This window comes from Dioscorea cayenensis, chromosome 8, assembly GCF_009730915.1.
Source record: "Dioscorea cayenensis subsp. rotundata cultivar TDr96_F1 chromosome 8, TDr96_F1_v2_PseudoChromosome.rev07_lg8_w22 25.fasta, whole genome shotgun sequence".
Lineage (NCBI taxonomy): Eukaryota > Viridiplantae > Streptophyta > Magnoliopsida > Dioscoreales > Dioscoreaceae > Dioscorea > Dioscorea cayenensis.
Genome location: NC_052478.1, coordinates 1,267,024 through 1,284,712, shown reverse-complemented (window position 1 = coordinate 1,284,712; position 17,689 = coordinate 1,267,024). Strand labels below are relative to the sequence as shown.

The 17,689-nt window shown below is 34.2% G+C and overlaps 4 protein-coding genes across 4 annotated transcripts; 1 reads left to right on the top strand and 3 right to left on the bottom strand.

Moving 5' to 3' along the window:
* The first annotated feature begins 533 nt into the window (after positions 1–533).
* On the top strand, positions 534–5,509 carry LOC120266467 (TBC1 domain family member 15-like). The gene is made up of 11 exons (XM_039274097.1): positions 534–651; positions 1,083–1,178; positions 1,549–1,652; positions 1,905–2,167; positions 2,758–2,880; positions 3,091–3,179; positions 3,528–3,633; positions 3,906–4,003; positions 4,435–4,695; positions 5,075–5,158; positions 5,236–5,509. The coding sequence occupies exons 1-11, from the start codon at positions 565–567 to the stop codon at positions 5,248–5,250; spliced, it is 1,326 nt and encodes a 441-aa protein (XP_039130031.1). The 5' UTR covers positions 534–564; the 3' UTR covers positions 5,251–5,509.
* A 712-nt stretch (positions 5,510–6,221) lies between these two features.
* Positions 6,222–8,248, bottom strand: LOC120266806 (COBRA-like protein 10). Its single transcript, XM_039274464.1, has 2 exons — positions 7,711–8,248; positions 6,222–7,636 (listed from the first exon to the last, which is right to left on the bottom strand). Exons 1-2 carry the CDS (start codon positions 8,246–8,248, stop codon positions 6,222–6,224), a joined length of 1,953 nt encoding a protein of 650 aa, XP_039130398.1.
* Positions 8,249–11,888: 3,640 nt separating this feature from the next.
* Positions 11,889–14,717, bottom strand: LOC120267978 (DDRGK domain-containing protein 1). The gene is given in 9 exon segments (XM_039275660.1): positions 11,889–12,098; positions 12,100–12,182; positions 12,386–12,422; positions 12,592–12,648; positions 13,509–13,670; positions 13,756–13,857; positions 13,952–14,058; positions 14,285–14,381; positions 14,506–14,717. Coding segments are annotated over 9 exon segments (897 nt in total). The 5' UTR covers positions 14,638–14,717; the 3' UTR covers positions 11,889–11,978.
* A 1,323-nt stretch (positions 14,718–16,040) lies between these two features.
* LOC120267608 (CRIB domain-containing protein RIC10-like) lies at positions 16,041–17,548 on the bottom strand. The gene is made up of 5 exons (XM_039275283.1): positions 17,284–17,548; positions 16,986–17,071; positions 16,820–16,917; positions 16,652–16,730; positions 16,041–16,561 (listed from the first exon to the last, which is right to left on the bottom strand). Exons 2-5 carry the CDS (start codon positions 17,038–17,040, stop codon positions 16,344–16,346), a joined length of 450 nt encoding a protein of 149 aa, XP_039131217.1. The 5' UTR covers positions 17,041–17,071; positions 17,284–17,548; the 3' UTR covers positions 16,041–16,343.
* Between the last annotated feature and the right edge of the window lie 141 nt (positions 17,549–17,689).

Here is a 17,689-nt window from a genome sequence, read left to right as displayed (position 1 = left end):
TCCCTCAAAACTATATTCTTTTATTTAATCGCAGTATTAATTAAAGAATATATTTATATTTCCTTTTCATTTATGGGAAACGCTATCCAAGGGGAAACGGTTTTTGGGAACAACGGTCAACGGAGCTAGTTTGACGGAGAGCCGTTGGTTTGGGACTGGGTCTCTTCTTGTCCGGAGCTGGCGACAAATCGTATGATTAGCAATCTAATCTTTAATTAACCACGTAATTAATAACTGGCTTCGAGGGGGCACGAACGGGTCTGACCTTCTCTAATTACGGAAATACCCCTCGCCGTCCTTCCAAATCTCTGGGCCGTCAAATGAATTGCTTTCCCCGCCCTCGGCTCTGCCGAAACTGGATAGACTTCCGAATTTTAGGATTTAATTGATGATTTTTTTAAAAAAATTTTTTTGCTATTTTATTTGGGATCGAGGAATTCAAGCTGCGCAGCGGGAGCAGGTGAAGGGCGGGGGCGGGGAGTAGTTCTGATTTTTTTGTTTTTTTCTTTGAGTTTTTGGGGTTTGTTTTTTTGGGAGGGTTGGGTTTGGGTCTTGGATTTAGAGATGTGGAGTTCAGGAGAACCAGCGGATTCCTTCTACGCCGTCCGTCCCGAATTTAACGATGCCACCAAGACTCGCTTCAAGATAAAGGTCTCGTCTTTGTTTTGATTTCATTTCTACGTAAATGCTAGGTTTTGGATTGTTAATTTTATTAAATTTAGCTTAAAGATGTGATTTTTCGGTGTTTTTAAGGTGATTTTGCTTAGAAGGATTGCTGAGCATGAGAAAGAATAAATTGAAGATAGTTTTTTTGATTTCATGTTTATGGAGATGCTTTATATTGTCTTGAAATATATTGGAAATGTTTGTTTAAATGGCGATGATTATGTTCAGCATGGTTGTTTGATCATTTAATAGTTCTCTTTTGTTTGTATGAGGAAATGCATAAATGAGATGCAACAACAGCTTTTGATCATGCCACTCATTCATTATTCAGAGAATTGAGATAGGAGTTAATTGCTTTCTCTAATCAATTTTGATCTTTTCCTTAGAATTCATAGTTCTATATTTGTTATTTGCAGGCTGGCAAAACTCTTAGCGCGCGAAGGTGGCGTGCGGCATTTAACCCAGAAGGTTACTTGGATATAGGCCAGACTCTGGGCAGAATTCAGCGAGGGGTGTGTAGTTCTTGTCCTCTTCATGTTATATATCCTTCTCATGCTCTGTCAAGGTGAACAAATTAGTCAGATATTAAGAACTTGGATTACCCGTTTAATCTGGTTCAATGTTCAAAAACTTGTTAACTTTAGCACAGAGTATTGTTTGATATTGTTGGCAAGATGAGTGAGCTAACCATCAAAAGTTTCATATTTCTTTTTTATAATACATTCTGACATCCTATGGCATCATGAAGAGATTAATTAGCCACCTAGTGATTTCCTTTGTTGTCTTAAAGTGTGGTTACTAGTTGTTCAGTGTTTGGGTGAGTGCGTCCATAATTTGGGGGTTCATTACATTGTATATTTTTTGTTCCCTTTTTTTTACCAGGGTGTTCATCCTTCAATTAGAGGAGAAGTTTGGGAGTTTTTACTTGGATGTTTTGACCCTGTAAGCACCTATGAGGAGCGAGAGCAGCTGAGATTAAAACGGAGGTGGGTCTATGATGAATCTGCTTGTTTGTATATGATTCCCTCCTTAATCATTTTTTCTGTTTTGAAAACAAACTTGGTAGTTTTCTAGTGTTTCAAGATTTTGCATTCTTTTCATATCATAATATTTTATCAACTTGTATAAATTAAACCCATGCAAATCAAAGAAAATAATTTTTTTCAAGTCTAGGATCAGTAGTAAGTATTTTGAACCTTACTTAAATCCATACAAATCAAATCATGTGGTCCATGCAGAGCGCAATATACCCAATGGAAAGAAGAGTGCCGTGAGATGGACTCTCATGTGGGCAGTGGAAAGATTATAACCGCTCCAATAATCACTGAGGATGGGGAACCTATACACGAACCTTTAGTGCTTATGGAAGCCACTCCAGATCAAGCTGCATCTAACAAACTAGTTGATTGTCATGGAAGTGATGCGAGTAGGGAAAAAACAACAAGCAATGTGCCTATGGATAAGAAGATAATTGACTGGAAGCTTACCCTTCATCAGATCGGTAGGTATAAGCTTGATGTGTTTCATTTTTTATTCTCCCCATCTATGTGCTTTTCTCTATACGAAGATAAGGTCAATCCAATTCTTGTTTTTATTTGTTTATTTGCTAATTTCCCTTATGTCCATATTTCATTCCATGTTCTAGTGATGCTTTTGGTCTCTTCATATGGTAATTCATTTAGTTTTTGGCTTCTTTTTCTTGTGAAAAAAGTGTATACAATGTAGACACATGGGTAAAAGTTTTTCTTTACCGATGACCCTAAAACTCAAAATGGAAAAGCTCAAGATATATTATTGATTGATCATTTTAGGTTCTCATCATTCAGTTTAATTACGTTTTATGGATGTAAGTTTATTTTTCCTTAAATTTTTTCAACCATCAATTGATCTGTTCTTGAGGCAATACCTTTATTTCTAGTAGTTCACACACATTACTTGATTTGATTTGAATATATTTTACTTATTTGATTGTTGAGAAGAATGATGCATATTATTCTTAGAAGGCAAGTCTTCTAGTGCTATAAACTAATTTCTGGAATAATTATTTTAGCATAATATATGAACATGTGATGGATAAAATTACCTTATCAGGTCTCGATGTGCTCCGGACTGACAGGACACTTGTGTTTTATGAGAAGCAAGAAAATTTGTCAAAACTTTGGGACATTCTAGCTGTATATGCCTGGATTGACAAAGATGTCGGCTATTGTCAAGGTGTGGGAAAGTGTCTTATAATTATTGGCAGAACAATTCCTTGCATATAATTGTTTCTTGCCTTATATTTTTACTATCCTACTCTCTTTTGATGACGGGAGTCCAGAGAAATCATATACATTCTATTGGGCATTAACCATTTCATTTCATGAATTGTATCCTTTCCATGAACAATCACATATAAGTATAATTCATGATGTTGGTGATCAGGAATGAGTGATCTTTGCTCCCCAATGATAATACTACTGGAAGACGAAGCAGATTCATTTTGGTGCTTTGAACGCTTGATGCGTAGACTGGTATGGAATTCTTACAATGGTTTTTGGTATTATAGTTAGCACAATCATATGCTTTGAGTGTATCTGTAGTGAGTGTATTTTTCCATAATTATCTAGTTATGATTACTTCCTTAATTTTCTGTTAATTACACAACCATTGAAGCCTACTAAGGCTCCGGTTCTCTTTGGAATTCATTTGAACAAAGAATCACATTTCACTAATCTTCTAGGAATGCTACATTAGTAAATGAGTTGCTTCAGGCATCTAATATCTGATATTTATGTTGTTGTATCTCCATGCTTCATTATTGTTTATGTTTCATATCCTCTACATGTTTTTGATACAACATTATTTCTTGAAATTTTAAGCGAGGAAATTTCAGATGCACAGACAGTTCTGTTGGGGTGGAGAACCAACTTCAAAGTCTGGCGTCCATAACCCAAGTTCTTGACCCAAAGCTTCACCAACACTTGGGTACACTTTACAACTTTCATGCCAAAACTAAGATCTTTTTTCATTAATTCATTCAGACTGACCACCGAGCAACTTAAAATTACTTGTGCATGTATGGTAATTGGAATAATACCAATATGTATTTTTATCCTGTTATGAGGTCAATCATTTTACTGCAGATACATTGTGTTGTTATATTGCAATTTTTCTGTATTAAATTTTTACTTTTGGTATGCTTAGTTCTCACTCTTTCTTTACTTCATATTGAGAAATAAAATTTCTTTTGAACCCAGAAACACTAGGTGGAGGTGATTATCTCTTTGCGTTCCGTATGTTTATGGTTTTGTTCCGCCGAGAGCTTTCATTTGGAGATTCTTTGTACCTTTGGGAGGTAGGGGACCAAAGTCTTGGACTTAATGAACAATTTTTCTATAAAATTATGTCACTCTTTTATGCGAATACTTCTTGTAACACGCTTCAGCAATGTCTGTGCATACTTAATAAAATTAGTACAACACCACCAGTTCATATGAAATACAATTCAAACATCACCTATAGAACATGAATTGAAGATATGGCTGTAGTCCTATAACATTTTTAGTTGAAGTGGATAGTCTTTAAGGCAATCAAAGAGCTTCCTTTACACAAAATGTGAGGCTCAAGACTGTATGAGAAACTTCAGAATTTAATTTTTATTTTGCTTTTTTAACTTGTCTTATGATTCTTCCTGTAATCAATTTGCCATCAAACCCTGATGACTATTGTAGGCTTCTTTGAATTCTGATTTAGCACCAACCTGATCTCTCATCTTCAAATTTACAGATGATGTGGGCTTTAGAGTACGATCCTGACCTCTTTTCCATGTACGAAGAACCAGGTGCCATTGACAAAACCGATGGTTCTAAAGGAAAAGCAAAATCAATTCGCCATTTTGGAAAGTATGAACGAGATAATTTGAAGAACGGAGGGAAACATGCTGAAGAAGGCCCATTGCCAATTACAGTTTTCCTTGTTGCCAGTGTTCTCAGGGAGAAAAGTGCAAAGCTGTTGCATGAAGCACATGGTCTGGATGATGTCGTAAAAGTAAGCAACAAACTATCACACTTATTTTTGTCATCTTCTTCATTGATATGCTGGTTAACTTGTGTTATCTCTTCTAATTAAAAATACAGTTTACAGTTAATGTAGAATTGTTATCTTGCATTCTTTCAGTATGGCAACCTTTTGTTGTCATGATCTGTTTCGATATCTCTGTTTTCTTGCACTCATTTTTGACTTGTAATAAATGAAGTTGTTGAAGTTCAGTAGCTTATTAGTTTACCAACGCATTAAACAGTTAAAAAATAATGTCAATGGTCCAGTATCATGTTTTTTTTTTTGCGTTAATTCAACAATTTTTTTCCTTTTGTACCTTGTGCATCATTTTGTAATAGTATTCTTCTGATCATTCTTGGTTTTTCAGATTTTGAATGATGTGAATGGAAATTTAGATGCAAAGAAAGCTTGCACCGGTGCTATGAAGCTTCACAGAAAATATTTGAAAAAGGTGAGCTTATTGTATTCTTTTTTATCGTCTTTCTCCGAATTGTCACATTACTTAAACCGGTTTCTTTATATGCACAGGCAAAGAAGACGTAGTACTTAAAATGAAATATTGGACTGGGATGAGTATTAATTTGTCAATGAAACACTGACCAAGACTCCACAGTTTGTTGACCTCAAATAACAAAAGTTCCTACGCCATTGTTTACTGTAATCATTGTATGTATTACATGTATTTGTACAATATATGTTGTATTCATCTGAATTAAGATGTATACGAATATCTTAAAATGTAGATTTATACTGTACTTATCCCTTGAATAAATGCACAATACTTACTGCTTGGAAGCTAATACCAATGATAAATAAGTTCAAATTATCTTATTGTCTTTTGTGGTCTGGTCTTCTCTTTTTCTTTATTTCTCCTTAATAAGCCAGGGTAATTCTGCTTTTCTAGTGATATTGAAATAATATGGAAATTAAGTATAATTGTAAAGAGTTAGTATTATTTAATGCTTCTTTAATAATGATTCATCTTTCTATTTTCTTATATACATGACATTAATCTTTTTCATTAATTAGTTTCTATATATCCCGATCTGATTCAACCCAAAAATTTTCAGGAAAAGAGCTCCGCTAACTCAATTGATATAGAATACGAACAAATATATTATATAGGTTATAAAGGTTCAACTCAAAAGCTTAAATGGATTAAATTAAGGGATAGGATGAAAGACAGAATTATATTTAGTCTCTCTAAGATCTTCTTTAATTTGTAAGTCTGGAATTTAACATTTCATCTTCACATCATAAGAATCTCATACAAATATTGTTGCAAATATACAAATCAAGACCTCTAATCCTACAAATTTTCCTACATATTAACAAGTGATTAGAGAATCATTCAAACACACCCAAGATTGTCAGAAATAAAATTAAGAGAGAAACAAATTAAGGCCTAAAAAATGGTATGAATTACTCTCCAAAAATCACAGCTTTCATTAGACATATTGAGAGAGATTGAGAGTATATATATATATATATAACACAACAACATTAATGGCGTCTCAAGCTATGAACACAAACACCAGAACTGAAACCAAAACCAAAGGCAAAAGAACAACCGGAGATGAACGATGGTCATGCCCACTCGGTATCTCAACAGGAAGAGAACACTCCTCCCCATTGAAATACAGCCTCGTCGGAAACCCATCGCCGTGGAGGATGTTTATCTCCGGAGTATGCTTCTTAGTGAATGATATCACTGACTGTTGTTTCCCCGGCACTTTAGGATCACTCTTTGGATCTTTTCCATCAGATAAAGGCAACAAGTAGTTCAATCCTGGCAATCCTTCAAGGAAGAGAGTGTCCTTAAGCTGAGGTAACTTTGTGCCATTGAAGGAGTACACTTTCTGAAAGCCATTGAAAGCTTTGTCCATTTCCACAGCAACAAACCAATCCTTGAATGTGTAGTCCTCCCAGTTGAACAATGTGATCCTGGCAGTCCAACCTTTGCTGTAATCTGAAGCAACGTGCCAGTTAATGGAGACACCACAGTTGTCAGGGCATGGCAAGGTCTTGGGGAGGCTCATGTGTTTGAGCTTGGCCCAGGCCTTGGCTTTCGCCGTCCGGTTATCAAAAGGGACGAGGAGAGCTTCAGAAGGGAGCAGCAATGGAGATGAGTTGGGGTTGCAGTCTAAGTCATCAGGGCAACCACAAGCACATGTGTTGCATGGGATCACAGAGTCATTGTAGAATGATGAGAATGAGACACAGCAACGTGAGGCTTTGGCTTTGGGTCTTGTGATGTTGCAAACCACTTGCCAACTAGCAATGGCGTAGGAGTTAGCCATTAGACCACTTGGGTCTGGGAACACAGAAGGGCTCACTCTCCTTGGAGCTCCACAAGTGTAATCTGGGTTCAAAACTCCATTGATCTTCCATTTCTGAGGTGGATAAAGTGCGGTTCTATTCAGGTCCGGTGGCATCTTGTAAACTTGAAGCTGGAAAATGGCGTGGGACAGAGTTTCATTGATGCTGGGTGGTAACAAAGTGCCATTTTTACAGCAGAAGGGGAGTTTACCGACACGGTCATCGTCTTTCATCTCCGGTGGGAGATCGGCAATTACCGGGCGTTTCTCACAGTTCATTACCTGAGAGAAATCAAAGTTCTGATAGTACTGTCCGGCGGCACCGTAGATACAATCAGCCGGATCTTTCTTGTGAGTGTAGGCGCCTTTCATGGAGAAGATGAACTCGTTGCGCATCCATTCCCAGGTGAGGTTCCAGCTATCGAGCCGGCCGATGGGATTATCATTGTCAATGGTCACCTGAGCTAAATAGTTGTTATCATATGCTTGTAATACATCATAGACCATGTTCAGGTCACCGTATTGCCGGGGAAGGAATTTGTCGGTGATGTCCTTCGTCTTCTTCTTCTTCAATTTGGGGTCTTTCACACAGCACACATGCATATTGCTTCCTGCAAATGTATTTTATCATTTGTAAAAAATTTTATATATTTTTTTCACTAATAATATTAATCACAATATGGACCTTTTTTGGTTGGTGTGGGACATTTGAAACCATCGTTGAGAAGCTTGATGGTCTTTGGCATCGGGACCGCCGGAGGTTTAAGGCCGAACTGAGTTCCGGTGAGATCAATCTGGACTTGTATCTGATTCATATCTCCGGCGGTGTCAATGGAGTTAAGAAGGTCAGTCTGAGGGAAACCTGAAAATGAGGTTCCATTGCCGACGAAGGCCGGAAGGTCACTGCCATCGGTGATGACGGCGCCATTGGCGGAGACCAAGATCTCATGGTGCTGGAAGCCAATGAACATGTTCCAGGCTTTGAGGTCGGTGTCCATGGCGTTGAGGATTGTGGCCATGGATTTGAAGGCATAGGCTTGGGCTGAAGCGTTCTTAACGTGTGGGAACTCTTTGGCGCGGGAGATGAAGGTGTAGGTTAGGAAGACGCCGTCGCAGTTGTCCAGAGCCGGAGGTGGCGGAGCCTCCGGCGAATCATCGTAGTCCTGTGCCGCCACGGCGGCGACGAGGACGAACACGAAGAGGAGCGTTCCGAGACGTTGCATGGCTCTCAGAGCTCCTCTCTACGTCCTCTCTCTCTCTCTCTCTAGAGAGAAAAGAATGGTTTTTGTCTCATAAGGCTTGATAGTTCTAGAATTTATGGGCCTGGCCCGGGCCCGGTCATGACTATTGCCCGATATATTGAAAATTGAGGTTTATTTATTTGTTTTAATATTATGAGTTCGGGCCTCTGTATGTTTTTTTTTAAAAAAAAAAAAATAGTATTTACTAAAAATAGGGGTTCTAATTCAAGATACTGAATTCTCAACCTCTGAAATAAAACGGTCATTCATTTTCCCTTCCTAACACGTGTGACAACGGAAAAAAATAGTACTTGTGATATCAAGTGTGGATGATATATAACATGACTTTCATTTTATTTGTAGAAGTTGTGTACAAAAAAACAAGGTGTTTAATCAGAGAAAAAAAAAAACATAAAACAAAGAAAGCCTAAGCAACTTCTATGGCATCAGGATTTTGCTCACCATCAAATAGATTTTTTTTTTCTTGGGGAAAGAGCCACCAAAATAGCTATTTTATTAATAATCATAAATAAGATTTAAACAACAGAGACACAAGATAGTAGACTCACAGTGCCCACAAAAAACTAAAACAAAACAAGAGGTTTAAAGACAGAAAAAAAAAACCTTGAAAAACAAATAACTATAGTTAAACAAAGAGACCAGATTGGTGAAGTAGCTTCATTAGTCAATGTGGCTTTTTCAAAAATAGAGTTCTTTGTTCAAGATCGATGAACTGATTGGATTTACTGGCTAAATGTGAAATGCTAACTCTTCCTTGACGTTTGATGTAGTCTGCAACCGCCTTCATTTCCTTCGGTGAAATGTATAATATATTTTCCACGATCATCCATTACACCTGATAATCTCCCCGTGTATTACAATGTATATGTTTACAATTGATCCACGAGGGAGTTGTACTTGTCCCATGTCGGTTTTAAAACATTATTAAAAAGATTGTGTTCAAATTAAATCAATATTTTTCATTCTAACCCTGAAAATTTTAAACTAGTGTTGCCGGTGAATATAATTAAAATTTCATTTTATTTTTAAATATTTGTGAATTTGGTAAAACATATATATTTTGTTAATATAACAAATACATCAATTATCTAACATATACCTTTAAAAGTAAAAATGAATAATACACAACAGAGACTAATTACTATTGATTTTTATAATGTGCATCTAAATTTTAACACTGTTTTAGTTTTGAAATCAAATGTAAGAATAAATGAATAAGTGACTTTAAGGGGGTGTTTGATTTGAAAGAGTGGAATGAGAGTCATTACTTACATTGTGTAAACCTTTGTTTGGGTGTGGAATAATGGGAGTGAGAGAGGTATGATGAAGGAGTGAATAGGTTATGGAGAAGGAGTCATATTCACTTGAATTTTGAAGGGATTCTTGATTTTTTGACAATGACATGACAATACATGACACTACCCTTGCTTTAGTATTTTTTTATATTAACCAAATTATAATTAGTTATTTGTATTAGTTAATTAATTGCTTATTATAATATTAACAACAAATTTGGACATTAATTAACATTAATAATTTAAAAGTAATTATTATGGTTCATAATATATTTAAAATTAGTAATTAGTTATTTATTATAGTTAATTAATTGCTAATTAATAATATTAATAAAAAAATTTGTGATTTGGTGACATATTAAAGTTAAATATTTGTTTATAATAATTAATTTACTTTAATATTTAAATATTTTTAAAAATATAATTGTTACAACTCTCATTACTATATATATATATAAAACAACATTCATATAAAGGGTATAATAGTCATTTTATCATGTTTTCTTTTTTTCATTTTTTTCTTATTCCCAATAAACTACCATTTCAATCCTTCCAACCAAACATAATTTTCATTTTCATTACTCTTCTAATCCTCCCTCATTATTATTATTATTCTACCTATCCTTTCTATTACATTCCTTGCAACTAAATGCCCTCTTATTTTCATTTTTAGAAATCCTTCTCATAAAGTTAATAATTAAGAGTAGACACTTTACTTTTGTAAAACTTATATTTAGAAACAAATTTCAAAAGTATATTAAAAAATTATAATTAAGGTTAGATTTCAAAAGTCACCTTTAAAAATATGTTGCTGCTGTATATATATGTTATTTATAAATTTTGGCTGTCACTAATATCTCAAGTATTTTTATATATTAATAAAAAAATTATGAAATTTAAGAAAAATCAGCTTTCCAAATTATGAAACTTCTATAAAAAATAATTTGTCATAAGTTCTTCATAGATAAAGAAAAGCAATGCCTTTTATAAAAAACTGTATCACAACCACAATGGTAAATGCGTGATAAATCATGCTTATTTTACATATATATATATATATATATATATATCATGTTGGCAAACTAAAATGCATGACATACTAAGTACTTGTCTCATGGAAATCAATCCATCATATTTTATTAATAGATGATTTGGAGCATGAATAAAACAAATTTGAAAAAAATTGAGCAAAAGAATAAAAATTCATGGTAGCCATCTGCAGCCTTTTAAGATAGCAAAATGACTATCTACTTAACTTGTTGAGAATAATTAATATTTATGTCAATTAATTAGATGTAAATCAAATATACTATCTAAGCGAGATTTAATTAAAAAAAATTTAAGAGGATAAGATCCACATATTTATATATTAAAATTCATATCTTCTTAATTAATTTGTGGGATTATTCCAGTGTCATCTAATTTAAGATAATACAAATATGTTAGCATGGTTTTTTTATATATATATTTTTATAAAATCTTTAAATAACAGTGTTCATGGGAAAACTTCTAACATACCCTTGTAAAATGGCTAATTATTAATAGATTAAAAAGTCATGTTACTTTAGATACTCTTTGCAGAAGAGAAGTTATTGTTTGTTGGTAAACCTATATAATTAAAATGTTAATTTAAAAGCTTTTATAAAGAACATTTATCTTTTATCTTTATTTTTTGAAATTAATGAATTTTTAATGAATCTGTTAAAAACTTAATTAAAAATATCGAAAATAATAAATATTGTAATTTCAGCTAATAATATTTATGGTGAAATTTCGTAAATAACCAACAAAAAGATGTTATTGCTATTATAGCAATATAAAACTCATGCTTATGTGTCTACATTTATAAAACATTTTTATAAAAAGATGTTATGCTAAGTGCACCAATAAATATTTATAGCATCCTTAACTATTCCCTAAGTCAAATTTGTATCTGAAATACAGATACTATCACACATTGGTTTCCTACAAAACAAATCAAAAACTTAATCAACTAATTAGTTTATAAGATATTAATATTTTACTCTAGTACTAACATTTTATAATAATATAATAATGATAAAAAGTAATATTAACTATTCAAGATTTTATGAATTTCTATACTTAACATGACTATTTAGATGATGGATCCCCAATTAAGAATTATCCACTGTTTACTTAATGCACTGAAACAATTGAAACTTATTTTATTTTCAAGATACTGAATTCTCAACCTTTGAAACAAAACGGTCATTCATTTTCCCTTCCTAACACGTGTCTTGAACTAGCAACGGAAAAAAAATACTACTTGTGATATCAAGTGTAGATGATATAACATGACTTTCATTTTGTTTGTAGAAGTTGTGTACAAAAAACAAGGTGTTTAATCAGAGAAGAAAACATAAAACAAAGAAAGCCTAAGCAACTTTTATGGCATCAGGATTTTGCTCACTGTCAAACTCAGTTCTTTGTTCAAGATCAATGAATTGATTGGATTTACTTGCTAAATGTGAAATGCTAACCCTTCCTTGACGTTTTGATGTAGTCTGCAACCGCCTTCATTTCCTCTGGTGAAATGTATATGTATTTTCCACGATCATCCATTACACCTGATAATCTCCCTGTGTATTACAATGTATATGATCAGTGGTGCATTTTCTTTGTAAACCTGAGTTGCATCAATAAAAAAAGCCCATTTCCGTTTGATTGAGATGAGAATATATGTTCAAACAATACTATGCTAGTTTTAACCAACAAATTTTTAGTGTGCATGAAGTATACAGAAGGCAACTTAATACAGTAAAATGAGAAGCATATCACTTACCCATGTCTTCCAATGATGTTATCCGATTTATGCAGTCCTGAAAAACCACAGGAGACCATTGGATTATGAACTAAGACTCCATTTTCGGAAAATTAGCATGTGATAAATTTGATAAAATATTGGTGATAACAGAATATTTCATATTTGAGTGGAAAGCTGATAACCACAATCAGGACTTTCAAGAGCAATACCATTACCAAATATACCTGAGTTCGCAGCTTAAATTCTGCAGCAAGCTCTTCTAATGGAACACATTTCTGTTTCTGTAATAATCGAAGCAATATTTAGTGTTGAAAGTGCATAACAGTTCACAAAAATTAATGTGATGCCCATTCTTTATGCTAGAAAGTCAAAATTTCAACATCAGAAATGCAATCATCAATAGTTGGCCTTTGTAATAATAAGCATCAGGAATCAGGATAGAGGATACAGGGATTAGAATGACAATTCTTTCAAGATGCATAAAGGCTCAAAATGAACTTATTGCTATTATGTAGCTCAACCTACAATCTTTCATGACTAAAGTTCCCATTCAGGGTGCTGAAACTTACCACATTCCACCCAATGCTTCTCAGATGAAATGCTCAACTTGCAAATGATCAGGCTTGACAAGTTTGTACAGTATAGATTTTCTCTTGTGAAAGACATATACTGACATGAAAGTTGAATTTATTACTTATTGTCAAATATACCACATCAAAGCCTCTGGCAGTACATGTCTCTGTATTTGCACCGACTCCTTTTTTATAAAAATGAATGTAGTTCGTCTGCTTTGATATATATACACACACACTAAATCTGTTAAGTGTACTCAAATGTTGCTTAACTTCAAAACTCCAGATATTTCAATGAAATCTCCTCAATGCCTTTTACAAAGCAATCAGCTGACTACAAATTTTCAATTCACTTAGGATGTACCACAGAAAATCCATACAACCAATCATATCATGCTGAAATTTAAATGATGTAAGAACAACAGTAAAGGGTGAGGAATTTGAGGGTATGGAGTTAAAACAATTTATGATATAAGGAAAAAAAATATAGCCTACAAATAATATTCCAAAGGGATGAGGGAAATCGAAAGGGAAAGTTCAGAGCAGCATCATTGATAGAAAGCATCTACCTTAATGTATTCCACAAAATCTGCAAGTAGTCCATGAGCTCCATCTTGCAATTCATTTTCAGTTGTACCTTCTGCATCAACAGAAAATGCCCCTTTCCATTTCTCAAACTCCAAAGCAGCAGCTTCCTCCTCCTTGGCCTTCCGAGCCAGGGCTTCTTCTTCCTAACATTTATTAAAGAAGCTCCTTAAGTAAAGCATAGGCTTCCCATAATTCAAAACATGTAGAGAACACAGTTCAGTCACCAACCAACAATCGCTCTTTCTCTTCCCGCTCTTCATCCTTCTTCCTGCGTCTTTCTTCATATCGGTCCTGCTTTGACCTCCTGTTCTCCCGAGCTGCTTCTTCAGCCTGAAAAAGGCACGCTCCCACCATCATCATCATGGAAGTTAATATCAAACATAAAAGAAAAACAATAAGTAGATATATAACAAAAGGGATCAACCTGGCGCTGTTCTTCGCGCTCTTGCCTTTTCTTTTCCTTTTTACTTAGCTCCTTATCAACAAGATAATCATCCACATGGGGCTCCTCATCACTCTCAACAACAGTTTCTGTATTCAATTTTCACAATAACCTAGAATCAAGACTCCCACTAGTAATACTACTAAACAGAAACCAGTCTCAAAATAATACGCAACCAAACACTTGAATCAAACAGCATTATGTTCCTAGAACCCAAAAAAGTTCTGATATCGAACTATAAATCACAAAAGTGCAAACTTTATTACAATCCTTAGCTAAAAAGATGCAATTTTGAAAGAAAGGGGGAAATCACACCTTGTGCGCTGGTTGTAGCAACAGACGAACTTGCAACAGAGCGCCTACGCATACGACCAGCCCCACCACGTCGAACTACTCCCTCAGCCCTCGCAACCTGAAAATCGCAATAGCATAGCGTCTAGATCGCAACCAACGACAAATTTCTCCCCAATTTCTCAATCAAAAGATCATACACAAATCATTGATGGAAAAATCAGATTTTGGGAGGAGGTACGAACCTGGGGATCATGGCGTTCACGGAGGATCGGATCATCAGGGGATCGAGAGATCTGGTGTCGCCTCCACCACAATAAGGGGACGAGAAGGAAGACGAGGAGCATGCATAGGATGGCAACAACCAAGTCCTCCATGCCCTAATCTTGCTTTCGATCCTCCAGAAGCTAGGTTTTCCTCTCTGAGAAAATGCCGGAAAATTTAGGGTTTATATGCGGTATAGGAGACCTCGTCTGTGTACAAATATAATTTATTAAATTAATAATGTATTTTTCAAATAAATTATATTTAAAGAAATAATTAGAATTTGTTATATATTTGTTATAAAGAGCGCTTCTTGCCCATTTATAAATATATATTATATTTAAGTGTAAATTTTAAAATTTTTAAATTAATTTCCAAACTAAGACCACCTTTGTAGTAATTGTTCGTTTAAGTTTGGTATTTATTTGATGAAGGTTACTTGATCACACATTTTCATGTATGAATAAAAAATTATATTGAGAGGAAAAACTTATTTATTTTAAAATACTAAATATTTTAAAATTCAATAATAAGATTATAAAAAAAAAAATCTGTTACCTGATTCAAGATAAGTAAGTGACTACCACACTTACTCTCACATTCCTTGTAGTTGAAGAGGTCTCAACTGCAATTCCCATTAACTCACAAATACACAATAAGTCTTTTTACGAGAACAACAATGATTTTTATTTTTTATAACTACATGGTAGAAGAGAATTTATCTTGTTATTTATAATTAGTGTATATTTCGTACATGCTTATCCATTAACATCTCTTCATAAGATATGCTTGTCGTTTTTGTTTAAAAAAAACACAAAGCAATTGGTGACAAATTTGAGAGGTTGAATATAATTTCATATAAAATTACCAATAATATTAAAAAGAGAGGGAGGAGAGATTTTTTAAGTCTTTTGACAGGTAGAGTTTTACTCACATAAGAATTATTAAATATTTAAAAGTTTAATTAAATAGAAATTAAATTATAAATTTTAAAAATTATGTTTTAAACCTATAATTTAAATTTTTATAACTATATAATTTATTTATATAAAAATATATATAAAAATATATATATAGCCACATTACTCATCATAGTCTAATGGTACTTGGCCTTATTACAAAAAACTAGAGTGAAACAACTAAAAAAATCTCGAGTTCAAGACTCATTTGAAATAATAATGGTAACGAGTCACCAGTTAAAGCGGTGGCTAAGCTTCCAGCCCAAATCTTTAAGCGTTCGTCCCTAATTGAAGGTGCAAGTGTTGGACGTTTTCGTCAAAAAGTAAGCTATTTTTTTGGATTGGGCCAAAAAAAAGACTTTAGGATATCACGGTCACCACTGATGCAATAGAGGTTGAGAATTTAAGGTTTGAGCGTCATAAAATAATTTGCCAACATTGTAAAAAGAAAAATATATATATATATATTTATATATTCGTGGGATGTAGGATTTCCATCCTAGTTTGTTTTGAAACTTTCGAACACGGAATGGATTTTAATTTTTACTCATAAATCATGAAAAATACACATTCGATTTTTTTCATAGCATGGAATTAACAATGGTGTGTGCAAAGAGAAAGAGGCATGGAACCTGTTCTTCATAAACTTCCTCTTTCCTCAATGACTTCCCAACAATCTAATAAAATGGCTTCTCAATACTAATGCCAAGAAACTAGAACAAATCTCAAAGACGACAACAACAACAACAAAATGTAAATTAAAATTAAAAACTCATCACTAGCCAAAGTATTTTTTTTTTATTGTTATTAATTTTCTGAAACAATATCACTATGATGTTTCTGCGCAGCATTTCTGCTCATCAACGGTTTACTGTTTCATTTGAATCACCCATTGAAATAGAAGAATAACCAGCTCTTGATCTTGATGTTCTTGATGTTGATCTTGTTGATGAGTTGGGAGATGAGGACTTGGACTTTTTCCTCTTAGTCTTCTTCGGAGCTTTTGGAATCTCCGGCCGAGGACCGTCAGCAAACATCCCTGAAGGTTGCTGTTGAAGTCCTCTTGGTTGATCAAAATCTAGAAATCACAATCACATGATTCATGTTAATGAAAATGAAGAATAAAAAGAAAACACAAGAAAATAAATGAACATGTATTCAAGTTTGCCTTGTGAAGCCCATGAGGTTTCTCTGGACAAACCAAGAGCAGGTGATGCCAGATCAGATGCAGTCCTGAACTCATTCATCTGCATGAAAAACACAGCAAGAAACAACTCATGAATTCATGCTAAAACCATGCAACATTAAATTCTTCTGTTTGAGCATTGTAATATACCCAACTAGGAGCATTGGTAGAGCCACTGTCCCAGCCAATATGTGCAACATGTCTCACATCAGTAGGATAGCCAATCTCCATCTCATGTTCCTTAACAACTGCATGAACAGAGAAGATGATGATTGAAATGGTGAAAATCAGAGAAAATGAGAAGCAAGAGCATTACCGAAGATCTGGGAAATGTACTTCATTCCCTTGAAGAGCCCTTTCATCTTTGCCATGGGATGAGAGTCTCTCCCAACCAAGCAGAACCTTTATATAACAAGAGAAATGGAGAAATCAAATTAAGTCTCAAGTGCAAGGCTTTGATTCAATGAATGAAGCATATTAGCTGTGCTTTTAGACGCAGTATTGCAACAAAAAGTATAGTATCAATAAGATAGTCTGGCAATTTCAAATACTGCAATATACATACATTCAAAGAATGTTTGTCATGTGAAAGAATGGGAGAGAAGTATACATACCTTCAATGAGAAGTTTCTGTTGTTCTTGGGATTTAAGATAGAGCTTTCTCCGTTCCAAATTCATCATCGATCATCTTTTCTTGTTTGCAAAACAAAAAGTAATCATCAAATTCTCAAGAAAGAGAGAGAGAGAGAAAGAGAAAGAGAGAGAGGAGGAGGTGGTGGAGGAAAGGCAATGACAAGATGAGCAGAATTAGGAGGTCAGAGAAGGTATTGGTTAGAGAGGTGTGGTGGTTATTACAAGGTGGCATGAGTCTGAACATTAGGAAAAGATTAGCTAATGACAAATCTATTTCTATCCTTACAGGTAGCAAAACCACCTTTAAAGTTAGGGGGAAAAAAAGAAAAGGTAAAGAACCGCAATCAAAAGTTTGGTGTGTGTGGTCCATACAGAATGTTGTGATTC

Bases quoted from the DNA above. Each gene is read 5' to 3' on its own strand.
- LOC120266806 (XM_039274464.1), bottom strand. From the start codon at position 8,248: ATGCAACGTCTCGGAACGCTCCTCTTCGTGTTCGTCCTCGTCGCCGCC. The intron at 7,637-7,710 runs GTCCATATTGTG...ATACATTTGCAG, and splicing joins TCCCACACCAACCAAAAAAG to GAAGCAATATGCATGTGTGC.
- LOC120266467 (XM_039274097.1), top strand. From the start codon at position 565: ATGTGGAGTTCAGGAGAACCAGCGGATTCCTTCTACGCCGTCCGTCCC. The intron at 4,004-4,434 runs GTAGGGGACCAA...TCAAATTTACAG, and splicing joins ATTCTTTGTACCTTTGGGAG to ATGATGTGGGCTTTAGAGTA. The intron at 4,696-5,074 runs GTAAGCAACAAA...TTGGTTTTTCAG, and splicing joins GTCTGGATGATGTCGTAAAA to ATTTTGAATGATGTGAATGG.
- LOC120267608 (XM_039275283.1), bottom strand. From the start codon at position 17,040: ATGGCAAAGATGAAAGGGCTCTTCAAGGGAATGAAGTACATTTCCCAG. The intron at 16,731-16,819 runs GTATATTACAAT...TTTTTCATGCAG, and splicing joins CTACCAATGCTCCTAGTTGG to ATGAATGAGTTCAGGACTGC. The intron at 16,562-16,651 runs GCAAACTTGAAT...TGTGATTTCTAG, and splicing joins AACCTCATGGGCTTCACAAG to ATTTTGATCAACCAAGAGGA.